Raw genomic sequence first — 27,933 nt, 5'->3', positions numbered from 1 at the left:
CTTTATCGGGCAACAACAAAGTTATTGACTGTGGATGGTATCGTCAAAATGGAAATAATGAAGCCACTGTAAAAAAAAAAGTCGTTAATTTTGGCACTTATCTTGAATGGATTCCTATGTAGATTTCGTCGAAGTTGTTATGGCTCATTTGTTGATTCTAGGGTGATTCCACTTTGACTGCTAGAAGGTATTTTAGCAATATTTGAACACCTAACAAATGCGTTTTTGAGGAAATTCTTAATGATCAAACAATCCCAGATCAGAACAATGGTATGGTAGAAATCATTTTTGACTTGGTGTCCACGATCCACATTTTTATTAAACTTCTTGTAAATTCACATGTACTTCTTCTTAATTGTCACACCATCAAGAAAACAGTTTTGTATCAATCTTCATATATCTAATTCCCACTTTAACCAAACACAAGACTTGACTGTTCTTTTATAAAGCGAAATAACAACTTAACTTCTGCAAAGTGAAACAAAGACTGCTCTGTGCGCATTCGCGCCAAAAGGTTACAAGTAAGTCAAAGATTATGACAGTCTCACAGAAATGAATACACACAAGAACCATATCTTTCTAATATATCGATACATCGGAGTACCTATACATTAATAAAACCAAATGTGAATATTGTCACAAAAATATGTCTGTTGCTTCGCAGAAAAGTAGTACGATATTACTGGTATCGAGAACTGGGGTTGGAGTGCCGTAATGGACACATAAATAAAGAACCATTACAGCTGCGAAGTGTTTTCGCAGGCTGCCGAGCTGGGCGGTTCAAATATTGTCAATGGGCAGTTGCTAGTAACCGATTCCTTTCACGGCAGCTGCTTCCGCTCGTCAAGGCACCGTCGACTTGCGTGCCTCCTGCCTCTGTCTGTGTCTTCCGAGCGTGGGCGGACCCTTTATCGCCAGGTACGGCTGAACTGTAGCAAGGCCTCGCAGCGGCCGTGGAGAGCGCGATAACTCACGCGACTTCGCGCAAAACTCTTTGGGCGGGCGGTCGCCTGGAAAGTTCCCCGCCGCCGCTGTTTCCTGGCCGAAGTGAGCGTGTTTCACTTTACGTAAGGACCCCCTTGTTACGAGCTGTAGCGTCGCCGACTACGTGAGCCCAGTTGCGCAACGGTGACTTTTAATGTGCTTTCCGGTATTCTGTCGAGTTGTTGACTGTGGTAAAATATTAATATTTGGTGCCGTCACATAAAATTCGGGACAAGATCACAAGTTGCTGGGCTCGTTTCGAGTCCAGGCTCTCTCCTTCCGATGAAACCTACAATAATCTTAAAAAAAGGTTATAACTTTTAACACAGTTAAAAACGGAAAATGAAGAGTACTGAATGTGAATTTGGTCGAAAACAATCGAAATGCGCCGTGTGACTTACGACCTTACTAAGAATTTTATGTGGTTAAGCCGGATTCCAGTGCATTACCAACACGACTTCGCCTGCAGCTAAGACGGGAAATTCTAAGCTTGCCGATTCTGTTTTTCTGACCCCGTGGTCTTCTTCAGGTAGGTGCTGCCAGCTGTGGTTACGGGTACTCTCGCTCCTCAGTTACTGACCGATCGGAATATTGTGCAGAAAAATAGAATCAGCAACTTAGCTGTTAATCAGTCGAGGAGAGAGAACCTGAGAAAGAAAAACTGCGACTCTGTTTAATAGCCCAGGTCAGTTACAGCGATGCCATCTCCCGATGTCGTTAATACATTCGAGGCAGCTGCGTAATGTTAATACGATGAGCTGGCTGTGTGCCCACGTAGCTAGGGACCGCTTTTATTCACAGATATGAGCAGACTGTCATTTGCATTGGCGTGATAATCTAGCTGCTATGCTAAGATTAAAATAACTTAAATGTTATCTAAACTGCGTGTTCTGTTCCGGAATTTTGGCAATACGCACTAGACTTGCGCCCCTCCCCCCCCCCCCCCCCGCCGCATTACCTCCATGTGTACGTGTATATTACTGTATTTACCAGAAAAGAAGTAATAAATGAAACGGCGTATTACTTTTTCTACTGTATGGTGTCTAATGAATTCAGTCGCGTGGCAAGTATTGAAAACACCACTATTTTCGTTCACAGTTCATCACATGGTCTGCAATTTTTTTTAAAATCCTTTTTGAGTGTTTACGGCGTCCTTTGAAATGATATAACCATACATCAGTAAATATTATAAAAGTAATGTCTATAATGTTCTACATCTCCTTGTAAACCACTGGATCGATTTCAACCAAACTTGGTACACATATCACTTACTGTCTGGAAAGAATCGCTGTAGCGGTAAGAACCACTTACTTCGAGAGAGAGAGAGAGGGAGAGAGAGAGAGAGAGAGAGAGAGAGAGAGAGAGAGAGGGGGGGGGGGAAGGGGGGGGAGAAGAGAAGAGAAGCGTAGCTCACGACATGCAAATAGCCAGGTTATATTCATCTAGTATTTGAGGATGGGAGCACTTCGTGACTTGCAACAAACTTGGCGCATAATTTCAAACCTATACGAGTCTTTTTCTTGCTGACAACACCCGCAAAATGACGTAAGGAGAAAAGTTTATCGCTTACTACATTCTCGCTGATCAGGCAACAAACCACTACATCAGGCATGAACTTTTACTTATTACTTCTTTACTACTAATTCTATTTGCGGCATACGTTGCGGACGCTGTGTGTGTGGGGGGGGAAGGGGGATGATGATTTCTTTATTGTATTGAAGAGTTACGTTTGGAATTTATAGTTAAAAAATGTCAGAGGCTAAATAAGAGTCTTCAGTGAAACATAAGAATCGTTAGTTTATTTCGAGCTTCTGGCAGCAACGGAAATGCGGCGCTGAACACTACAGACGTGATATAATGTAAAAAAAAATCTGCAAGGAGGTGCAGAAGCGTCGCGAATAAAAGTAGTGACACATGAATTTGTCTTCTGGGTAACAGCAATTTTCTGAAAATATCTGAGGAGGAAAACAAAACAAAAAATGCGTTCGTATGTGGTCGGAGCCAAGTTTGCAGTTTGTGCAGTGTGAGTGGTGGCCGGGCGGATCACGGTAGCAATTGACGGACTTGGGTGCACAACACGCCATAAGCAACAAGGCGCAGCCCTCGTACTTTGCAGAGAGCTGTACTTCCTGGCGAGATAACAAGGATAAGATAGCGGCGTATCTGTCGGCTACGGTGCCGATTCGCTCGCGGCTTGACTCCACCAGGTGAGGCAGGACAAGGCGTGCTGAGCTCTTTAACCGGTAGCTCAAGCAGGCGCCTTCATCTACATATTTCAAACTGTTTGCATTTGCCCGTACCGCAAAACAGGGCTTCATCCACTGATGTTTCCCCATTCATCTTTATTTCACGTCTGTCGTTTGCATAATGGTCTCTCTCTCACTTCTGTTCTCCCAATCATATATATCGCACACTTTTACTTGGCCCCTGAGCGAAAGATGCTGGGAGCAAAAGCTGGTGATCGGTTCGTAGAACACTGGTTGATGAAACAAACACCACCTTCTTTTCCCAGAGCAGCCAGTTTATAGCGTATAACAGAAGCAAACATGTAACGGATAATGTTTCGCATAATTGACAAAAAACGTGAGTCGCTAGAAAGACCAGGTACGGCGTCTTGGTCCTTTTTCGTAAATATATTTAATTCTGAGTCTACATGTATAGACCGGAAACCACCCTGCGGTGTGCGGCGGAGGGTACTGTGTACCACTTGCACTCGCTCCCCTTTCTTGTTCCAGTCGCGAATAATTCGCGGGAAAACGATTGTCGTTAAGCCTCAGTACGGGCTCGAATATGTCCAGTTTTATCTTCATGATCTTTTCGCGAGATACGCTTATAAACCATACCGTGATGCATAATGCCTCTCTTGCATCGCCTGCCACTGTGTTGGTTCATCATCTGTGACGCTTCCAGCCGGCCGGTGTGGCCGTGCGGTTAAAGGCGCTTCAGTCTGGAACCGCGTGACCGCTACGGTCGCAGGTTCGAATCCTGCCTCGGGCATGGATGTGTGTGATGTCCTTAGCTTAGTTAGGTTTAATTAGTTCTAAGTTCTAGGCGACTGATGACCTCAGAAGTTACGTCGCATAGTGCTCAGAGCCATTTGAACCATTTGTGACGCTTCCGTGCTTGCTAAATGGACCTGTTACGAAACGCGGCGCTCATCTGTGGGTTTTCTCTATTTCCTCCATCAGTCTTATCTGCTACGGATTCTGTGCTTACGAGTATTTCCAGGTATCGGTCCGGTAGAACGAGTGTTTTGTCAGTTTCTATGTTGATGATCCACGATCCACATTTCCTGAGAATTCTTCCAATGAAACTGTCTGGCGTCGTTCTAGTCAGTGATTACTTTGTGGGAGGTGCGAATGTAACTACGGATCTCAACGAAAATGCTTTCTTATCCGAATTCCAAGAAAGGATAGAGGAATATCAGCGAACTTCTGGTCTTACATCACTAAGCAGTGTTGCAGTAGCTAGTTTCCTGCCTACTACAACGAACCTTCACAACTTAGTCTTCTGTCACCTGTTAACTATCAAACATTTTGTCACATTTCACTAGTTTGTCAAATTGTTTGGTAGTGTGCAGCTTTGATGTGTTTGCCAAACGTAGACTGTATTTAACGTGTTTGAAAGAAATTTTGATTGACAGCTGATCTGACAAGCTGTCAGACTTTTTTGGCCGCCGTTGTTTAGCGAGAAAGCGTTTCTGTAACAATTCACCTCACTGAAGAAAATCAGTATTTTACGCACAGCACACTAGCGGGCGACCAATAATACAAAAAAATCTAAACTCTCCACTTCTCCCACGCACAATGTATTGTCGTATTTTTAATCAACTTTTATTAGAGCAACAAGTGGAACATAGTAGACTGTCGCTTCTTTTTCAATGTGAGTGCAAAGTGGTTCTGTCAGTCTATTAAAAGTTCGACTGTTTCAAAAACATGTTCAAAAAGAGTGTGAAATCTTATGGGACTTAACTGCTAAGGTCATCAGTCCCTAAGCTTACACACTACTTAACCTAAATTATCCTAAGGACAAACACATACATCCATGCCCGAGGGAGGACTCGAACCTCCGCTGGGACCAGCCGCACAGTCGATGACTCCAGCGCCTTAGACCGCTCGGCTAACCTGCGCGGCTTCGACTGTTTATTCGAAGAAAATTCATGTAATCAAGTTCTGAGGGTAACATGCCCTGCACCAGCGTCTTGTTTTGTTTCCCTTCTATACACACAGTGCTGAAGTCAGTGCAACAAATGTTTTGTATGCATTGGTACACATTCCCATTAGTGTCAGAATACTTCACCACACGAGATGCACAACCTGACAGCTGCTTCAGAAGTGAGGTTACATTTTGACGGTCTTTGTTGGTACGTTTGCGCGCTTGTTTGACAAACCTGTAGATAGGAAACAGCGAATTTGACAAACAAGTTTTATCATCTACAAGGGCCTTTAGGTGATGAGGTGCCTGTGAAAAATGTCAAGCTGCGCCGTGGTTTGGAGCCAGCGCTGTAGTGTTGATCCATCTGTGATTGGGAAAGTAAGACAGACGAAGTGTAGGTAGTACCTAGTACGAGACGGAGCCTAGCAAAGCGCCAACCTTGGGATGAAGGGCCGCTGGAGTTTAGAGTCCTCCGGCTGAGCTGGTGCGCCGTGACAGAGTGGCGCAGCTGCCCGCCGGCGCTGCCTGGCAGGATGTGGCCTGTTAACTCGCAGTTGACCTCCGGCGGTCGGCGCGAGACGCTAGGCCGGCGCAGCCAGCTCGCGGAAGTTCTTCCTGCCCACACGGCAGCAGGCGCGGGGAAAAACATGTCCCCCTCTCCCGTACAAGAGGAAACCGAGGAAACTAGAACTAAAGTAACGCCGTATTAAATCGCCGTGGGCAGTGCCACCAGTAAATATTAAGTCTCCCGGGCCTCTGGATACGTCTATGGTTAACTTGCGTTTGCTGGCGCGATTACTGTGCTGGTGACGGTTTCGTGGCGACAAGCAGGTCTTGCTACGGATTGTGATCTGTCCGTGACAAATAACTGAAGCCTCAAATAGTCTCTCCATCAGAATTGGCCAAACAGATTGCCCAGCTGGCGTCTACAAGAGGAACCTTGAAGTTCATCGCAGAGGTTGTGCCAGTTCGTAAACATAGGCTCATCTTCAGTCCCTCCAGCCGTTATTGCCAGTAGCTGAATTATCATTTTGCTGCTGCTTCTTTATTCAATCGGCTCCTCGTCTGGCCTCACGAGACTGAGTGGGCCCAGTTTCCGATATCCTTGCCACAGAAATAAATGTGAAGATCTACCGGGAATCGAAACAGGACTCTTCTAACCAAAGACAGCGACGCTAGCTATGCAGCTATAGAATGGTTTGCTGTCCGTTCATTGCAATCAAAGCGTAGCAACAAACCTCTCCCTGGACCAGTGTTTTACAGATTGGCCAACATATATCATTAACGTGTCTTGAAAGGAGGATATAAGATGAACATCAATAAAAGCAAAACGAGGATAATGGAATGTAGCCGAATTAAGTCGGGTGATGCTGAAGGAATTACATTAGGAAATAATATGCTTAGAGTAGTAAAGGAGTTTTGCTATTTGGGAAGCAAAATAACTGATGATGGTCGAAGTAGAGAGGATATAAAATGTAGACTGGCAATGGCAAGGAAAGCGTTTCTCAAGAAGAGAAATTTGTTAACATCGAGTATAGATTTAAGTGTCAGGAAGTCATTTCTGAAAGTATTTGTGTGTAGCCATGTATGGAAGTGAAACATGGACGATAAATAGTTTAGACAAGAAGAGAATAGAAGCTTTCGAAATGTGGTGCTACAGAAGAATGCTGAAGATTAGATGGATAGATCACATAACTAATGAGGAGGTATTGAACAGAACTGGGGAGAGGAGAAGTTTGTGGCACAACTTGACTAGAAGAAGGAATCGGTTGGTAGGACGTGTTCTGAGGCATCAGGGGATCACCAATTTGGTACTGGAGGGCAGCGTGGAGGGTAAAAATCGTAGAGGGAGACCGAGACGAATACACTAAACAGATACAGAAGGATGTAGGCTGCAGTAGGTACTGGGAGATGAAGAGGCTTGCACAGGATAGAGTAGCAAGGAGAGCTGCATCAAACCAGTCTCAGGACTGAAGACCACAACAACAACATGTCATTGACCCGTCCTTGGAAATTTTCATAATGAATCATACTCCTATTTTCCATTGGCGATAGTCACTCATCTCCTACGTTTAAGTCGTCACTCTCCGTCTTGCCCACAATGAGCATCTGCACTTTGATGTCTCTTCTCCATTTCTTCTTCTTCTCTCTCTCTCTCTTTCTCGTGGCTGGAGTTAAGTCGTACAGTTTTTTAGAGACATCATGGCCACCTTTGACTGTAAAATTATTGATGAACAAAGGTCAAATATGGCCTATGATTATGTTCTTGCTAACAGCCTCAGTGTCATTAAAACGGTGAACGTTAGTAGTTGTTTGATGTTACTTGTGTGCAAGACGGTAGTTATGAATATTACATTATTTGTGATAGTAAAAATTTGTAGATTGCCAAATAACATTGTAAATTTAATAAAAGTTCATCCGATTACACGTATTTTTCGCATTACATCAATTGTAATATAAATAGTAAAGAAAATGACTGCGTTAGAAATAAAAAAAAAACTGACGAGCGGGACTCGATCCAGCAATTACGCGGCTTTAATGGTAATCACTTTTTTTTATTCATTTTGTTCGATATTATTCGTTGCGTTTGGTCTGGGCGGACGTTACAAGACATCCATTCAAGTTGATCGTTAATTCTTTGACTCAGTTATTATTATTATTATTATTATTACAGAGAGCACGCAGCCCTCTGAAGAACACGCTGAGCTACCGTGCCGTTTACCACTAGGCTGCCGGTGCTTCATGGTCAAAATGGCAACACACAGGTGTATATATTTGACGACCGAAATTATCTTGAGATTTTCTCAGTAACGCTGGAGAAGTGCGCGCTACTGCTTACACATTTTGTTGTCCTCGTGGAGTGCTACGAGTGAATGAAGTTAGCAGTAAATCAGCGTTCCAAACGTTGTGGCCTCCCCTTGTGAGTCGGGCACACGGTTTCAGCGCCCAGGCAGTTTCATATAGGACCCATATTTCTCGATATCGAGACGACTGGGAGCTTTTTTCAGTACCACTGTTTTGCCCGCCCGGTTTGCCGAGCGGTCTAACGCACGACTTTCCGGGCGGGAAGAAGCGCCTGGCCCCCGGCACGAATCCGCCCGACCAGTCTGTGGACGGTTTTTTGGCGGTTTTCCATCTGCCTCGGCGAATGCGGGCCGGTTCTCTTTATTCCGCCTCAGTTACACTATGTCGGCGATTGCTGCCCAAACAAGTTCTTCACGTACGCGTACACCACCTTTACTCTACCACGCAAACATAGGGGTTACGCTCGTCTGGCGTGAGACGTTCTCTGGGGGGTCCACCGGGGGCCGAACCGCACAATAACCCTGGGTTCGGTGTGGGGCGGCGGAGGGGTGAAGTGGACTGCGGTAGTCGTCGTGGTGTTGTGGACCACTGCGGCTGCGGCGGGGACGGAGCTTCTCCGTCGTTTCTAGGTACCCGGTTACCATACAATAGAATACCACTGTTTTCCTACACCGTATCAAGCACGGCAGTGTGTTTGGTGTTTGCCCATCTCCTGTACGTATGTACCGTGTGGTGTATGTCGGCGGTTGTCAGAGAAAAAGCCGAGTCCTTTTCCAGAGCAGCGACATTAAATCAGGTGTAGTGTTGTGAACAGACGGTGACGGCACGCCCCTCTCCGTGTTGCAGGCATGAAGGTGCTGCCACTGTCGCTGCCGCCGGCCGCGGTGGAGCGCGCGGCGAGCGTGGGCCCCGGCCTGGGGTCCCCGCACGGCGGCGCGCTGCCGCTGTCGCTGCAGCTGAGCGCGGGAGAGCTGCTGTGGCGGTACCCCGGCCTGGGGCTGGCCGCCGCCGCCTCCGCCTCCGCCGGCTCGTCCCAGCACGCCGCCGCCGCGGCCGCCGCCGCCGCCTCCGTGGGCGGCCAGGCCGCCGCCGCCGCTGCCGCCGCCGCCTCCCTGCACTTCCCCTCCTCCAACGTCGTCGACTTCAAGGCGCACCTGCCGCCTTCGCTAGGTGAGTCACCATCACTCTCATTACATTCATCTTCCTGTGTTTACGAATTAACCACACGCCTGTTCGTCTCCTCCTCCTCCTCCTCCTCCTCCTCCTCCTCCTCCTCACCCTCACTTCCTCAACATTCTTTTCCCCTCATTATCCGTTCCTCATCCGCATCTTTCATTTTCCTCCTCCACTTTCTTTGTCATCATCCTTCTTCACCTCCTCTTCCTCCTCCTTCACTTTCTTCTTCTTCTTCACCTCCTCCTCTTTCTTCTCCTCTATCTCCTCCCCCTTTCTTCTTTACCATGTTCTTCTTCTTCTTCTTCTTCTTCTTCTTCTTCCTCCTCCTCCTCCTCCACCTTCTGTCAGGCTTTTCACAGTCCTTGTCAGTAGTCTCTTAACAATGAGTAGGACTCTCACCTTTGATTTTTGTCATTTGTTGCACTGTGTTCTACGTAAATTACTAAAAATAATGTGTTATGGCATGTGACATTGTGTTTTAGTGATGGGTCATTCAACAGCAGGAACTGTCTGACAAACAGTAGCATTACTACACTACTGGAAACTAAAATTGCTATACCAAGAAGAAATGCAGATGATAAACGGGTATTCCATGGACATATATATTGTACTAGAACTGACATGTGATTACATTTTCACGCAATTTGGGTGCGTAGATCTTGAGAAATCAGTACCCAGAACAACCACCTCTCTGGCCCTAATAACGGCCTTGATACGCCTGGGCATTGAGTCAGACAGAGCTTGGATGGCGTGTACAGGTACAGTTGCTCATGCAGCTCCAACACAATACCACAGTTCATCAAGATTAGTGACTGGCGTATTGTGATGAGCCAGTTGCTCGGCCACCATTGACCAGATGTTTTCAGTTGGTGAGAGATCTGGAGAATGTGCTAGCCAGGGCAGCAGTCGAACATTTTCTGTATCCAGAAAGGCCCGTACGGGACCTGCAACATGCGGTCGTGCATTATCCTGCTGAAATGTAGGGTTTCGCAGGGATCAAATGAAGGGTAGAGTCACGGGTCCTAACACATCTGAAATGTAACGTCCCCTGTTCAAAGTGCCGTCAATGCGAACAAGAGGTGACAGAGACGTGTAACCACTGACACCCCGTACCATCACACCGGATGATACACCAGTATGGCGATTACGAATACATGCTTCCAATGTGCATTCACCGCGATGTCGCCAAACACGGATGCGACCATCATGATGCTGTAAACAGAACCTGGATTCATCCGAAAAACTGACGTTTTGCCATTCACCCACCCAGGTTCGTTGTTGAGTACACCATTGTAGTTGCTCCTGTCCGTGATGCGTCGTCAAGGGTAACCGCAGCCGTGGTCTCTGAGCTGATAGTCCGTGCTGCTGCAAACGTCGTTGAACTGTTCGTGCAGATGGTTGTTGTCTCGCAAACGTCCCCATCTGTTGACTCAGGGATCGAGACGGGGCTGCACGATCCGTTACAGCCATGCGTAGAAGATGCCTGTCATCTCGACTGCTAGTGATACGAAGCCGTTGGGATCCAGTGCGGCGTTCCGTATTACCCTCCTGAACCCACCGATTCCATATTCTGCTAACAGTCGTTGGATCTTGACCAACGCGAGCAGCAATGTCACGATACGATAAACCGCAATCGCGATAGGCTACAATCCTCCTAAACTCGTGGCATCACAACGACGTTTCACCAGGCAATGCTGTTCAACTGCTGTTTGTGTATGAGAAATCGGTTGGAAACTTTCCTCATGTCAGCACGTTGTAGGTCTTGCCACCGGCGCCAACCTTGTGTGAATGCTCTGAAAAGCTAATCATTTGCATATCACAGCATCTTCTTCCCGTCGGTTAAATTTCGCTTCTGTAGCACGTCATTTTCATGGTGTAGCAATTTTAATGGCGAGTAATGCAGTAGTTCCAGATTATTTCTGCAAAGATATAATCTGGCAATAGAAAATCAGGATGGAATTATGACAATATTATGAAAAGGATAGATTGCTTCTCACCACATAGCGGAGATGCTGAGTCACAGAGGTCTTCATCAGAATTAGACAACATAAACGTGTATGCAGGCGCGCGCGCACACACACACACACACACACACACACACACACGCACACGCACACGCACACTCTCTCTCTCTCTCTCTCTCTCTCTCTCTCTCTCTCTCTCTCTCTCTCTCTGGATGCCAATGCTACAAGAGCTAAGAAGATGAAAGGAAGAAAGTGTAAGATAAAAAGTAATAAATTTTGCACTCTTAATTGTATGAAAAAAGCCATTTATATGTGTGCACTAGTGGACCTACACACACATACACAAAACCTGTATTTTTTACTAGTGTTGAGTAAAGTTTCTTTGTCAAAGTAATGTAGACGCAAGTGGAAAATAAATGAGAAAGAGAAAACATTGTGATAGTTTCTTCATAAACCTAGTCTCATTGAAACCCCTAGTTATGGAAATTCCCCATTTGTAGGAACTAATAATCGTATGTTACAAACTGCCAAACCTAACCATTCAAACAACTGTCACTAACACTAACATAAAAGAATTTCATCTAGACCATACATAATTCTTACACTTGCCACTGGTAATCATCTCACACACCTCTCTCCCTTGTGGACTTTTCAGCAAGTCCATTTTCCTTTGTTCCAGCCTCAGACCCGAGAATATGGTCACGAGAGGATGTGGCAGCTTTCTTGAAGTGGTGTGAGAGGGAATTCGACTTGCCCGAATTCAACATGGACATGTTCCAGATGAACGGTGAGTAATCAGATAGCAAGTTACATAATGTGGACAGTAAAGGAAATAAATTGCCAAACTTCACATTCTTATTCAAGTAAGATTAAAAATGAATTTCTTGTGTTTTTATTGTATGAAATCTTTTTTTTTTATGGTAGAACCAGAACATGCAAACAAAATATCTTGCCATCCAGCTACTCGTACATTATTTGTTGTGTTGTAGCTGTGTTTCATTCTGTCTGTAGTGTTACCCAGCCACCTGTTCGTAACGAAGTTCTACGTAACTTCTGTTCTATAACTTCCCAGTTGTGCAGTCTTTTGAATTGACCTCGTACCCGTAGGCAAGGCCCTGTGCCTGCTGACGAAGGCAGACCTGGGCGAGCGGTCGTCTGCGGCGGGCGACGTGCTGCACAACGTTCTGCAGCTGCTAGTGCGCGACGCGGCGGCTCTGGCACGCTGCCTGCCCTCCAGCCCCGTAACGCCCACGTCACGCTGCTACCCACCACCCCCGCCGCCGTCGCCCGCCGCCTGGGGATTCGTCGATTTTCCACCCCCCTCTGGGTTCGTGCACCTCGTGCAACACGGCAACTCTGTCACACTCAGTCCTGCACCCTCCGTCGATAGCCAGTCGGGTGAGTAAATCCTGATAAATATCACTCTCGTACACCTCTTGGCTGGTACTGAGCTATCAGTTTGGAATATTAATGTGGCTGATCTGGTTTATCTTATCTAGGTGACTTATCCTTTTTGTAGTGCTGGATGCATTCATTTATACTTAGTATTTGAAACTCTGCCCCATCTCTTTCTCCTCCTGTCTGTCCTTTTGTAACCTTCCATTCCTTTTAAAAATTGCATTTCTGCTGCGTGCGACCCTTTTTTTAGATCCGTACTTCACTCTTACACAGCAAGGTAATATTGTCCATAGTGTCATAGAAATTTCACCATCATGTAATTTCTCAATTTATTTTTGAAATTTCTGATTAACATGTCTCCCTTTCATCAGGGAGAAAACAAAGCTTCAGTGTTTGTTCTATTCAGATAGTCTATTTGTCTCTAATGTGGGCTCAGTTTGTGTTACATTATGGGCTTTTCATGAAGCTGTTCACTAACAAGTATGTGGTGTGTGTTTCTTCCGTACAGGGAGCCCACAGCACGCAGACCACATGGCGGCATCGTCGTACCACAGTGGCAGTGCGGGTAGCAACAGCAACGGTTCTGACTCGGACGATGACAGCTGCCAGGAGGCGGCAGGTCCGGGCCATGCGGGCAGCTCGCCACCCCCTACCGCAACTGCCGCCCCTGCACCAGCGCCTGCGCACCAACAGCTCCAGCACACGCAGCCCCCACCACCGAGCCTGCCACCCCCGTCACCCACGGCGCGCGAGCCGCCTCCGTCGCCTGCTTCTAACACTGTTTTCAGGAACGCTTTCGCACCCCGCGAATTCTTCCCTTCGGACACCCCGGAGCCTAACACCAGTGAGTATAATCAGTCTCGTAGAGTGGTCCATACAACTTTGTAGTTGCTATTTCAAATTCCTGGTGATCAAAGTAATTTTTATTGATGTAATTCTGCGAGAAATGAGAAGGGAGGTTACAACATACAGCTTATGATCACCAACGAATTGTTTTACTTAGTGAGGTGAATTTCACGACAGTCCATCCATCCATCCAGAGGGGGTGTTAATCTCAGTAGTCCTCTTGTCGATATTAGAATTAACTTGCTCCAGTGCCAGGAGTGGTTTTCATCATCTTCTCCACCATTTTCTTACTATCATCAACACTGGATAGATTCAATTCATAGATATAGTCACCTAACTTGTATGCACTGAAGAGCTGAACTTAGATACAGTATCCATGCTTTTTAAAGTCTAGGTAACAATTTGAATAAAGACACCCTTTCAGATTTGATAAATGAACTATTGTACAGGATCTCACAGCCAACAATACCAGTGGACTGCTTTAGACTGGAGGAGACATTTCTAGCTGTTCTGCAACAACACAGTTCCTGGACACAGTATTCTGACTACTTACTTACAGAAATAGAGTGACAAATTTGATAAAAACATTTATTTGCAAAAATAAAACAAAATGTTTCAAATTGACCTCAATATAGCTCAAACCTGCCTAGTGTAATGAGTGGCATTTCTATTAAACACGGAGAAAGAACACAATAGTACTGGATTACAAGATTAGTGGTGAACAACTGGAACACTTCACATTAGTTAAATAATATTTAAGTGTAACACTAAGAAGCATAACGACACAGAGTGAACACAGAAAATTGGTTTTAGATAACGCTTCTTACTCACAGTTGTGAATGAAAAATGAAATCTATTTTTCAAAATAGATTTGGTGCTTTAATTTCAGTGTCAAACTTCTTTGATACTTAAATTTGTTGGAATGTTTCTGGGATAAGTGCAGTGCACCTTTAAAGGAAATAACATACAAGGTGCTTGTGCAACCAATTCTAGAACTATTTGGAATCCTTATCATAAAGGCATGACAGCTGACATCAGACATATTCAGAGATATGTTGTCAAGATTGAAACAAGTTGGTATAGGCTGTAAGAAAGTGAATCGAGGTGGTGCCACAAACCGTATTGTAGCTTGCAGAATACATATGCGTACACAGATGTTCAAGACTGCTTCATACACAAAGTGACAGATCAATGGCAGTCTATTTAATTGATACAACTTTTCAACTATTGTTCATTAAATTTGGCACTTTAGTATGTTGAAGATAATTGAAATGTAATAACGATATTTGCATCATAAAATTAATAGTTAGTAAAAATTATATATGTATATTTCTCTTTATTATCTCAATAGCTGTGTGTAATTAAGCATGTAAAGAATATATGGAGACATGGTATATCTATTATATTTAAATTTTCTTCGTAGCAGGTATAACAGCAATGAATATATTAAAAGAATTTGGGCATTTTCTGCATTTGCTGTATTAATTTTATTTTTGCAGAATTAATTTCAACCTGTGGGCCATTGGCAACTGATTTTGTGGTTCTGCAATAAAAAAATTACATTTTACATATTGAAATGTCAGCTGGAATTTCAAGATGTAAGGCATAGTTTTTTATTGTAGTTCCACAAAATCACTAGAGAATGGTATAGAAGGCTGAAAGTAATTAGGAAGCAATAAAATTAACACAGCAAAAGTGGAAAATACCACCTTCTTTTATTACACTAACATTGTGATTATGAGGGCAAATCAAATATGAACCATAATTATCATTTTATGCGCTTTTTTGTAAATTGAGAATGGTGCAATCTCTGCTCATGTTTGCTTTCATTTCTGATGTTGTCGGACCTTTTCTTTGGTGAGAATTGCTTTGTCAGATCAAGAGGTACTATCATCTGCTGTCCAGTGGACTAAGTTTCGTACAACAGGGTGCCTAAAATCATCCAAAATTTTGAAGAGTTTTGCACCACAGTTCAGAAACTGCACTCTGAGGACGACTAAAGTATACGTATGGTGAAAACAGAATTTACGAGGACAGAAACAGTTGAGAAATATCAGCATGACTGAAGAGAATATTCGCATTGTTAACCAGCCTAGTGAAGATTATTGCTGAATAACAGTTGCTGACATTGTTACTAAGATTGGCATAAGTATCACTCATATGATACTTGTTGACAACCTCGGATTTCAGAAAGTGTCCACAAGATGGGCGTCTTGTATTCTCACCACGGAGCACAAATGGAAGCGTCTCAAGGTGTGCAAGGAGCTGTTGATGTGCTACCAAACTGAAGTGGAACATTTTTTGCTCTGGACTGTGACTTGAGATTAATCACGGGAGCACCATCACACTCCAGAATCGAAAAAGAAAGCTGCATGGCATAAGCAAGAAGGATGAATGTGCACTCATTCTCTCAAGCCAAAAATTCTCTTTGCAAGGAAGGTTGCAACAGTCATTTTTGATTTTTAAAGGAGTTTTTCTCATCAATTTTCTCCACAAATGTCATACCAAATGCACATATCTTCAGGAATTCACATATTTACAATCCAGGATGTGATCACTCAACAAAAAATTAAGGAGTTGTCCTGGACACACTAGAACATTAACCCCATAGTTCGGTCTTACCATCCTGTGATTTTCCTTTGTTTGGACCACTAAAGGAAACAGTTGGAGGACACAGATCTGATAAAGATGGTGCTGCGAAGTCTTCGTGCACAACTGGCTGCTCTCATGGACCAATCATTTTATGAGAATAGGATCAAGAAACTGCTTATCCACTGGGAAAACTGTGTGTCCCATTCAGGAGAATGAATTTTTCTAAAGCTTGAATAAACTTACAAAAAGGAAATATGGTTTATATTTGATTCACCCTTCTGTATTGTCACTACTCTAAAATAATAATAATAATAACAACAATAATTAAAAATATGTGCCTCTTTGCAGATGGCCGCCTTTTGTGGGATTTCCTGCAACAGCTGCTGAATGATCCAACACAACGGTACACAAACTACATTGCATGGAAGAACCGGGACACTGGTGTTTTCAAGATTGTCGATCCTGCAGGACTTGCAAAGTTATGGGGGATTCAGAAGAACCATCTCTCAATGAACTATGACAAAATGTCTCGTGCTCTGCGGTATTACTACAGAGTCAATATTCTCAGGAAAGTCCAGGGCGAGAGACATTGCTATCAGTAAGTAAATTCCATTTATGTATGGATCTATATTCTTTAATGTTAATTTTTGTCATGTATATTTAGAATAAATCTTTATCAGCTGTAAAGAGAATCAAGCAGTTGATAAAGACACAAAAAGGAAGTGTTTGTGTTAGTATTTCTAACTCAATGTTTCCTCATATACCGGAAGTACTTGAGAGAGGTACAGGACAAGAGAGGTAACAGCAGGTCAGGAGCAGAGGGAGATCAACTGAAGCCCTGTTTTTTAAATCTTTTCACAGAAACATGGCTATTTAATTTGTGAGCCCTTATAATGCTACTGACTACTGAACTGAAATTTTGTAGTTGTTATTTTATGCTGGTGTTGGTAGCACCTTGTGGTTTTCCTAAACAAATAACAGAATTTCCTATTAGAGTGGCTCATGTTAAAAACTCCAGATTTTATTTATTTTTTAATTAGACAAAAATGTTCCACAACATCAGGGTTTGTCAGTGTATCTCTGACTGCATTCATTGCCAACTTTTCTCCTTTTTTCAGAGTATGATGACTGGTGGAAACTCAGAATGCACTTTCTTGGTGCATACAGCAATTGCACTAAAAGATGAGACATTTTCACGGAGTATTTTATTGGAATTTATAAAGTACACATTGTTTTGATTTAGTTGATCAGTTCAGAAGGGTACTTCAGAAGGCGTGAGTGTAACACATTACTGACATTAATTTCCCTGGCTGTTGCAAAAACACCACCATTTATGTCTCACAACAAAGTCGCGTGGGCTGCCCTGCTGCTGTATACATGCAAAATTTCTTCTCATTTAGAGGTGACAAAATATATCATTATCTTTTTTGCCTAGAGTTTCATTGTTTGTTCACAATGTACAAAAACTTTATCTGCAACAACCCTTCAAAAATGCTCTCTTCATGCTACCAAGGAGTTTCAGAACTTTGTGCTTTTCATTCATTGAATAAAAGTTTTAATTTTCTCTTTACATTCACAAATGTAGTGAAGGGGACAGAACAGCATCGCCGTGTATTCGACTTACTCAATGAATTTTATCCCATCAAGCATAAAAGTAATTAGAGTGCACTTGTATTTTGTTTTTAAGACAGCTACAGCTGCTATTCAACACTACAAGTATATTGAGGCATGGAGCTTTGTGATTTGTCTACCACTCTTAATACAACTTGTAATTTGCTGTAGCAATCTTTCAGGGCCATAGTGATGAGTTGCGACTGTGTAAGTCCAATGTTAAACTTTTGGTTAGATTCAGTTTTTCACTAAAGGGTATTAAGTTCAGTTGTCTGAACATTTAGCATAGTATTCTGATTTGAAATGAAATGTCGTGTGGTTAGGGCCTCCCATTGGGTAGACCGGTCACCTGGTGCAAGTTTCAAACTATGTATATAGGAGAATAAGACAGTATTTTACTGGTGTCATGCAAAAATTCAGGAATTTTTATAAAATTAAAACATAAAATTTTTACGTAATAATAGTATTCCTGAAATGATCAGAAAACATGCTTGGCATCATAACACAAAAAGAAAATGAGCCAAATTGACAGCCACAAGCAATTATATGAGAAAAAGCAATAGATCAATGTATACAAGTAGCAGGGAGATATAGCTAGGCACGTGAGAAGACAACTCAGTTTTTAATCTTGCATTCTTCTTCCACAAATAACAATCTGGTTGTTAAAAGTTCCTCCATACACCTCAGGAGCTTGTTCTCACAATGAATCTAATAATTTAAAGTCCTTGGAAGGATTTATGTGCTACTAATTACTGCATCAGATGCTAAATCCCTTTCCAGCATTTGCAAGTGGGAGCCACAATCAGTTTATGTACGCCAATGTGCTTTTTTAACTGTGACAGAATCATTGTCATCATCATCATCATTATTGTTGTCCTAAATAATGTTATGTTAACGGTGATACCAACATAAGCAATTTATTCAGTCAACTTCTTGGAATGCCTACAAGCAGTACCTGTGCTACAATAGTTAACCTTTTTACACGTTGTTGAATAATGAATAGAAAGTACTGTGATATTTGACAATAATTACAAATAATTGTAATGTTATTAAAACATTGTCAATTTTTTAGGTTCCTGCGCAACCCGAGCGAGCTGAAGAGCATAAAGAACATGTCACTACTGCGACAGCAGATGAGTCCCCCGAGGGCAACGGGCCCTGCAGCGAGCCACAGTGCCTCGAGTCTGACGATACCCGTCAGGGTGAAGTTGGAGCCTAAGAGTGAACCAGATGGTGAAAACAGGAACGACAGTGACACTCCTGACGAGTCTGAGGAGCCTACCGACTTGAGCATGGAGCACCCAACGGACCTCAGCCCCACACGCACACATGCTCATCCTAATGACATTAACTGATGGATGTCTGTAGACTGTGGGCAAAAGCATCGATAATGTCCCAGAGTCGTACAAGGTTCTGTGCTAGCTCTGACTATGGTATAATCCACGGTCTCTTCATTTTTTTGAGTGGAGGCTAGTGGGTATTACAGTAAGACTCGAGCAGCTGTATGCTGATTATCTTGAGTGAACCGATTGGTTAAAATTGCTCATAACCTCCTATCAGTCTTGTGTAATTATCTGATATGTGATAATTTATTGTCCCTCGTTCTTCAGCAGAGTCAATTTTTATTTTGAAAAGTAGTAATTTTATATGTCATCTTTGCTGTGGCCATTATGGAGATAACAGAAGAAACAATCGTGGCAAGCTTTACAAAACAGATGGAAACACTGTTTTCACAGGGTATGTTTCGTGAATTGTTGATATGGTTTGGAGCAGATGAAGAGGAAGTGAAGTGAAGTTATGACCTGTGTAATTACCTCCATTGGGACAGTGCAGCTGTCAAAGTCCTATCCTATTATATGGTAATTAGACACATTTGTGAAAACACTGAATCTTTAAAACGTATTCAGGAAAAGTACTGAAACAGAGAAAAACAAAAGTTTGTCATCAGGTCCATTCTTTTTGGAAGCAAACAGCTGTGGTAGTCCTTTGCTTCCATCATTTGTGGCCTGAAAAATATTTGAAGAGTGTAATGCACACTTCTGTTTAGTCACAAGACAGAAGACTACTGTTGATCATCACAACATTTTGATATTTTGCTGGTGTTGTTATTCATTTTTTTCAAATATTCAGTAATTTAATAACTCATCTAAAAGATTGTAGTGAGAGTGATTTTAAAATGGTGGAAGTCACCACTGGCAATTGAATATTGTGATTCAGTACAAGTAATCAACACAAGTGTTGGTAGCTTATTGAGTGTTTATCTTCTCACATCATGAGAGGTTTTTTCTGTGCCATTTATTTCAAGTAACATTTATGAGGTAATAGATCATTTCCCTGTTGGAAATGCTGCAGTTGACATGCAGTAAGTGATAAATGCGTAGAAACTTCTTATTTTTTAAGAAAGTGTAAAAATGCAGCACGCATTGAAAGGTCAATTCATTACTGAAATACAGTGTATCAGTAAGAAATGAGGGACCTTTACATTGTACAGTCTAAATTAGCTGCTCAGTTTTAGAGTTAGCGTATCATTGCAAATGAAGTAATGTGTAACACTAGTAATTATGACTGTGTGATACATTCTGTGGCTCTCATATAAATGCCCAGTTAGCTACTATGCTTTGTAACCTTCTACACGACCACATCTCAGAAAGTGTGACAAATTAAGAGACAGACTGGACACATTTTGTTCTGTGACTACTTATCAAAGTCTTTCACTATTTAATTAGAAGATGTGGTATACTGTGAAACCTCAGAACAAGCTGAGTGGCTGCATTATTTATTACTTACTGAACATTTGCTCTGTGTTTTGGACAGCAGCTCTGAAGCCTTGCAGATTTTCTGTAGGGTAAAGTGTTTTCCACTGTGATCATTATATACATATATATTATATATACAGTGAATATTTTCTTTGTTAATCACTTGTAAATATATAAAAATGTTTTTGAAGGAGTGCTGTTAACAGAATATTTCTGACTTTGTATATTATAAATAATGTTTTAGTTTTTTGGTGATGAAGACCAGAAAAATGTAAATTTTTAATTTCACATTTTAGGACGGGACACAAAATAATTTTATTGTACAGTTTAGATATAGGGGTTAAATGTAATTAGTGGATTTAAACAGCTGGCTGCACCAAGTCTGAACCCATAATGTGATCGCACATGAGGGCATTTGGACAGAGTTGTGGAATCGGGCAGCTTCGGGGTTTACTGATTAAATGGTCATACTCAGAATGTGAAAATCTATACAATGAATTGAAAGATCTCATTATCTGTGAACTTCAAAAGTCTTTTGAAAATTGATGTACAAATGATATTAAAGAGAGAGAGATAACTATTTTTCTGTAAAGGCTGTGTGTAAATACAGCTTTATAAAGTATGAATGAACAAAAAAATGGAAGTATATTTAATCAAAAGAACTAATCTGTTTCACTCTTTTCCTTGCCTCTATCCCATCAGCCATGCACAATGTGTACCAAGATTTTTCCAATAAGAGAGTAATAATTAAGCTATGTTGCTCATGGAAGAACCAACACAAGGGTTCTATTTATTTTCATTGTGTCTCAGATGTGAATTGAACACCTTACTTCTGAAGACTTATAAGACTTATAAGACTTGTTTCTTAACCAGCTATGTGTTACCTTTAGAAAAGCCAATAAATATCTATACATATCACATAGTTATACTTTATAAGCTATATCATGAGGTTCATCTGGTATGAATATTATGGCAGTCTTTTCTTTTCTAAACCCAAGTAGGAACAAACCCTGCCTGTATATCTTAAGACAGGCTTTAATTTTCCTTGTTGTTTTACATTCTTCATATGATTTATCATCTTCCTTTTGATGAAAAAAATCATTAATATGTTTCACATGTATGTACTTAAGAGGGAAACAATGGCACCAGCACGATGTGTCCTAACAGGAGTTGGGATACATTTGAGGAGCAGTGTCTGGGGTGGAATAAAAAACATTTCACACACACACACACACACACACACACACACACACACACAATTAACTGAATCATTTTTGTTTTACAGCATTAGTTGCTACCTGCAAACATACACAATCATCAGGCACCACTGGCATTGTCTGATATTTGTAAGATCCTATTATGGCTCACTGCTGCAGGTTCATCATAAACTAGACCCTAAGTGATTTTATTACAGCAAATAGAGCAAGTATCTCCCTAAACAATTATTGGGAATGCAGGAAGAAATATATTTTACTATTGTGAAATTCTCTTCCTACATTTAATAATGGAAATTGTTCTTCAAATATATCCTTTATGTAAAGTGAAAATATCGTGATGTTAGGAATTAATATTCTGAGATCCTAAAAATATTTTACTGACATGAAAAATTATATCTGGTACGAATATTAAATATTTTTCTTTCTGACTAAAAATAAATTGGAAATTCTTTTAATTCTGAACTATTCATCAGGCTCAAGCCAAAGTTAATGCAAGCTTCTGCTATTGTGGTTTTACGTAAAGATAAATTTTCGAAAATCAAAGATAACTGTGTTGTGTTAACTGAAAATTGGACTTCATAAATAATTTTAAGCTGTAGGTTGTTCAGAATGCTGAGCATGAGAAATGAAACGAAACTAATTTTAGGGTGCTTTTGGGAATTAAATTAAAATACCAGACACGCTTCCACCCATACTAAGCACTGGCCACATTTATGTAAACATTAAGGAGGGGAAAAGGTTTCTGTTTCAAAGCAGGAACAAATTTTTAAAATTCAGCATACAATTATTATCTAACAGTAATTCAACTCACATGAATTGGCAGCAAGCCTCTATACATCAAAGGGCATACAGAGCTATGAATGCAAGACAAGAGCTAAGCAACAAGACCAAAAAGACAAGCGATAAGAAGGAGGTAACATGGCATGGCGTCTTTCCTTTATGTAGTAGTTCATGGAATCTTTATGTGTGACCAAGAAATCTAAAGTTTTAATATACTATTTGTGTTCAATATTCTTTGTACAGCATATATCACTGTAATTACTCTTACTGCTAATTAGAGGTGTTGCGAGCAGTACTAGCAAATCAGTTTGTTTTGCCACCCAGAAAAAAATTTAATTTCACTCAAGAAATTTGTGAAGGTTTCCATATGTCTATCTGGCTAGTAGAAAGATATCTTGTGAAATGCTTTGCAGAACTTAAAGAAAAGAAAAATTCTGTACTAATGTCTGTATATTTCAAGCTTCTTTGCATCAAATGAGCAGGATATTAAGACATTCCTTAATTATACAATTCAGTTACCTGGAAATTAAGTTTTGCAAATGAGTTATATTATTTCTCTTTTAAAAGTGAATGCTTTCTGCTGACTTGGATGCTTTAGGAGTGTTGTATGTGTGGGAGCTCTGTGTTAAATAAACCATGAATGAGGTCCAATTTATGAAAAACAGTGTAAATACATTATCACTGGTGCAGTTATGTTTGAAAATGGTTATATATATAGGCATTTTGCATAATGCAGTTGACAACCTCACTGTGTTTTATTTTCAATGATTTTATCATTCAGAAATTACGTTGAGGCAGTGGAACGGGAAGTTTATTATCTGATAACTAATCCTTACATTTTCCAAACATCCATCTGCCTTTCTAACAAGTAAATTTTGGATGAAAATAAGGTACACTTCCCCTACAGCATAATTTCACTGTTTGCAGACTGCATTATCCACAAATTTAATTCAACAGAGGGATATATGGCATTCACATATGATAGAAAATAACTGCTGTGAGCTATGAGAGAGCCAGAATGGAAGTGGAGAGAGAGGGACGGGAGGAGGAGCAGAGGGGGAAGGGGGGGGCGGGGCATGCCAGGTTGCTACATCGAAGTTATGCACTAAGCAGCAGTGCTGTATACTGTCAAAGGAAAAGAGCAAGCATTCTGTGGGATGCGTAGACATAAGTTTCTTTAGGCAGCTGGCTTCACTGGCTGTATCAAGTGAGATGGCACGATAGTAAGTTTGTACTCAATTCAGAGGTGTGGTGCTTCAGATACCCATCCTCATGTTTTTTTTTTTTTTTAATGGTTTTCCTAAGTTTGTAAGCAAATAGTGGCATGTTTGCTTTGATGAGGACATGGCTGATTTCCTCCCTTGATTTGAACTCATTGTGGACTAAATATTGAACACTAGTTATTATTTTTGCATTTGTCAGGTTGCATGGCTCATATATGACACATGACACACTTTGTTTGGGTATGGAATATATTCTTGAAATATTTATCTGTTTCAGAGCCATTCTACTGACTCTTGCAAGACATATGTTTACTATGTAGCATACACAAACAGCATCCATCTAAGAATTAAAAACCAATTGGGAGAGATGTCAAAAGCAATTCTTGATTCAAAGCCCTTGATTTTTGTGTCACTAGGGCATCATTGTTAGCTAGTTATAAACTACTAAAAAAAGGAATTTTTGCACCATCTGTGAATGTGCGGGCACTTAGATTCAATTTTGAAGAAACTAATTAACTGTGAAATAAAAACAAAGTGATTGGTAAATTAAAGGGAGTCTCTTCATAGAGGGATGTCTGTGGGTTAAAAATCTGCTTTGGGTGATATTCAGTACCATGTTGCTCCACCCATGCATTATAACATGCCGTAGTCAGTGTCAGTGTCGTCGTAACTGCCGCCTGCTTCACGTCTGCTGTGCAGCGAGCTACCTTAATTTAAGTATTAACTGTATTTTTCTTACTTGTCACTTCTTCTTCCGTGTGTATTTGCTTTTAGGAAGCTTTATTTTTCGAGTGCTCTTAATAGTGTTCCATAGATTTCGTGTTTGTTTTGAATACAGTCAGAGAGAGTCCCTGTAGTCAACCATAGTGCCAGTAGTGCTAGAGTTTGTTTTCAATACAGTCCAGAGACAGGTAGTGCTATTTTCATTGTTTTCTACAAGAAGTGGCTAGCAACCACAGTTTAGTGAATAAGCAGCCGCCTTTAGTGAATTAGCAGTCTAGTTAAAGGTTGATTAACTCTCTTCAGTAAATTGTTTCCTTAGGATGGATAGGATGTGTGACTGCTGTGTACGGACGCAGGAGGAGCTGGCCACTGTTCGCGAACAGCTGAGCGTGTTGATGGCCGCGGTCAGCCGTCTTCAGGCTGCTGCCTCGGAGTGTAGCGGCAGTGGGGAGTCTGGTGCGTCGCAAGGTACACCCCAGGTGTTACATGCTTCACCCACTGTCCCTGCTGTCGAGACATCTTCGCGGGTACCGGGCGTGGTTGGGCCACCCTCTCCCCAAGGGGAGTGGCGGATTCAGCAGCGTTCGCGGCGCACGAGGCGGAAGGTCAATGTGGAGGCTGGCCGTGTGGCATCACCCGCTCTGCCTGTGAGGGGACATGTGGCTGATCCTTCAGCAAGGTCCGAGCAGGCACACGGGGGGAGGGGTTTATTAGTTATTGGGAGCTCCAACGTTAGGCGGGTGATGGAGCCCCTTAGGGAAATAGCGAGAAGGTCGGGGAAGAAGGCCAGTGTTCACTCTGTCTGCTTGCCGGGGGGTCTCATCCGAGATGTGGAGGAGGCCCTACCGGCGGCGATAGAGAGCACTGGGTGCACCAGACTGCAAATTGTTGCTCATGTCAGCACCAATGACTCCTGCCGTCTGGGTTCAGAGGTCATCCTCAGTTCGTACAGGCGGTTGGCGGAATTGGTGAAGGCGGAAAGCCTCGCTCGCGGGGTGGAATCAGAGCTAACTATTTGTAGTATCGTTTCCAGAACCGGTCGCGGTCCTCTGGTTTGGAGCCGAGTGGAAGGCTTAAACCAGAGGCTCAGACGATTCTGCGGAGATCTGGGGTGCAATTTTCTCGACCTCCGCTATCGGGTGGAGAAATGTAGGGTCCCCCTGAATAGGTCAGGCGTGCACTACACGCCGGAAGCGGCTACAAGGGTAGCGGAGTACGTGTGGAGTGCACATGGGGGTTTTTTAGGTTAGAGAATCCCCTCCCTAGGCCCGACAAGACGCCTCCTGAGACGCGGCAAGATAGGAGTAGGCAAAATGCAACAGGGAATAACAATATTAATGTGCTAATAGTAAACTGCAGGAGCGTCTATAGAAAGGTCTCAGAACTGCTCTCATTAATAAACTATCACAACGCCCATATAGTACTAGGGACAGAAAGTTGGCTGAAACCAGACGTAAACAGTAACGAAATCCTAAACTCAGATTGGAATGTATACCGCAGAGACAGGCTGAACAGTGAAGGGGGAGGCGTGTTTATAGCGGTAAGAAGTGCAATAGTATCGAAGGAAATTGACGGAGATCCGAAATGTGAAATGATTTGGGTGAAGGTCGCGGTTAAAGCAGGCTCAGACATGGTAATTGGATGTCTCTATAGGCCCCCTGGCTCAGCAGCTGTTGTGGCTGAGCACCTGAAGGATAATTTGGAAAATATTTCGAGTAGATTTCCCCACCATGTTATAGTTCTGGGTGGAGATTTTAATTTGCCGGATATAGACTGGGAGACTCAGACGTTCATAACAGGTGGCAGGGACAAAGAATCCAGTGAAATTTTTTTAAGTGCTTTATCTGAAAACTACCTTGAGCAGTTAAACAGAGAACCGACTCGTGGCGATAACATATTAGACCTTCTGGTGACAAACAGACCCGAACTATTTGAAAAAGTTAACGCAGAACAGGGAATCAGCGATCATAAAGCGGTTACGGCATCGATGATTTCAGCCGTAAATAGGAATATTAAAAAGGGTAGGAAGATTTTTCTGTTTAGAAAAAGTGACAAAAAGCAGATTTCAGAGTACCTGTTGGCTCAACACAAAAGTTTTGTCTCAAGTACTGATAGTGTTGAGGATCAGTGGACAAAGTTCAAAACCATCGTACAATATGCGTTAGATGAGTGTGTGCCAAGCAAGATCGTAAGAGATGGAAAAGAGCCACCGTGGTTCAACAACCGAGTTAGAAAACTGCTGCGGAAGCAAAGGGAACTTCACAGCAAACATAAACATAGCCAAAGCCTTGCAGACAAACAAAAATTACGCGAAGCGAAATGTAGTGTGAAGAGAGCTATGCGAGAGGCGTTCAATGAATTCGAAAGTAAAGTTCTATGTACTGACTTGGCAGAAAATCCTAAGAAATTTTGGTCTTATGTCAAAGCGGTATGTGGATCAAAACAAAATGTCCAGACACTCTGTGACCAAAATGGTACTGAAACAGAGGATGACAGACTAAAGGCCGAAATACTAAATGTCTTTTTCCAAAGTTGTTTCACAGAGGAAGATTGCACTGTAGTTCCTTCTCTAGATTGTCGCACAGATGACAAAATGGTAGATATCGAAATAGACGGCAGAGGGATAGAGAAACAATTAAAATTGCTCAAAAGAGGAAAGGCCTCTGGACCTGATGGGATACCAGTTCAATTTTACACAGAGTACGCGAAGGAACTTGCCCCCCTTCTTGCAGCGGTGTACCGTAGGTCTCTAGAAGAGCGTAGCGTTCCAAAGGATTGGAAAAGGGCACAGGTCATCCCCGTTTTCAAGAAGGGACGTCGAACAGATGTGCAGAACTACAGACCTATATCTCTAACGTCGATCAGTTGTAGAATTTTGGAACACGTATTCTGTTCGAGTATAATGACTTTTCTGGAGACTAGAAATCTACTCTGTAGGAATCAGCATGGGTTTCGAAAAAGATGGTCATGTGAAACCCAGCTTGCGCTATTCGTCCACGAGACTCAGAGGGCCATAGACACGGGTTCACAGGTAGATGCCGTGTTTCTCGACTTCCGCAAGGCATTCGATACAGTTCCCCACAGTCGTTTATTGAACAAAGTAAGAGCATATGGACTATCAGACCAATTGTGTGATTGGATTGAGGAGTTCCTAGATAACAGGACGCAGCATGTTATTCTCAATGGAGAGAAGTCTTCCGAAGTAAGAGTAATTTCAGGTGTGCCGCAGGGGAGTGTCATAGGACCGTTGCTATTCACAATATACATAAATGACCTGGTGGATGACATCGGAAGTTCACTGAGGCTTTTTGCAGATGATGCTGTGGTGTATCGAGAGGTTGTAACAATGGAAAATTGTACTGAAATGCAGGAGGCTCTGCAGCGAATTGACGCATGGTGCAGGGAATGGCAACTGAATCTCAATGTAGACAAGTGTAATGTGCTGCGAATACACAGAAAGATAGATCCTTTATCATTTAGCTACAAAATAGCAGGTCAGCAACTGGAAGCAGTTAATACCATAAATTATCTGGGAGTACGCATTAGGAGTGATTTAAAATGGAATGATCATATAATGTTGATTGTCGGTAAAGCTGATGCCAGACTGAGAGTCATTGGAAGAATCCTAAGGAAATGCAATCCGAAAACAAAGGAAGTAGGTTACAGTACGCTTGTTCGCCCACTGCTTGAATACTGCTCAGCA

At 42.3% G+C, this 27,933-nt stretch overlaps 1 protein-coding gene across 1 annotated transcript; it reads left to right on the top strand.

Annotated features, from left to right (window-relative positions):
• The first annotated feature begins 9,003 nt into the window (after window positions 1-9,003).
• On the top strand, window positions 9,004-21,126 carry LOC126094756 (ets DNA-binding protein pokkuri-like). The gene is made up of 6 exons (XM_049909307.1): window positions 9,004-9,114; window positions 11,764-11,871; window positions 12,192-12,482; window positions 12,991-13,326; window positions 16,269-16,518; window positions 18,604-21,126. The coding sequence occupies exons 2-6, from the start codon at window positions 11,850-11,852 to the stop codon at window positions 18,884-18,886; spliced, it is 1,182 nt and encodes a 393-aa protein (XP_049765264.1). The 5' UTR covers window positions 9,004-9,114; window positions 11,764-11,849; the 3' UTR covers window positions 18,887-21,126.
• Window positions 21,127-27,933: the final 6,807 nt, after the last annotated feature.

This window comes from Schistocerca cancellata, chromosome 8, assembly GCF_023864275.1.
Source record: "Schistocerca cancellata isolate TAMUIC-IGC-003103 chromosome 8, iqSchCanc2.1, whole genome shotgun sequence".
In the NCBI taxonomy this organism is placed as follows: domain Eukaryota; kingdom Metazoa; phylum Arthropoda; class Insecta; order Orthoptera; family Acrididae; genus Schistocerca; species Schistocerca cancellata.
This window is presented reverse-complemented; position numbering and strand designations above follow the sequence as displayed.

Excerpts from the sequence above, each read along its gene's own strand:
- LOC126094756 (XM_049909307.1), top strand. The coding sequence starts at position 11,850 with ATGGACATGTTCCAGATGAACG. Across the intron at positions 11,872-12,191 it reads GGACATGTTCCAGATGAACG|GCAAGGCCCTGTGCCTGCTG; the intron begins GTGAGTAATCAG and ends TCGTACCCGTAG. Across the intron at positions 16,519-18,603 it reads GGCGAGAGACATTGCTATCA|GTTCCTGCGCAACCCGAGCG; the intron begins GTAAGTAAATTC and ends TCAATTTTTTAG.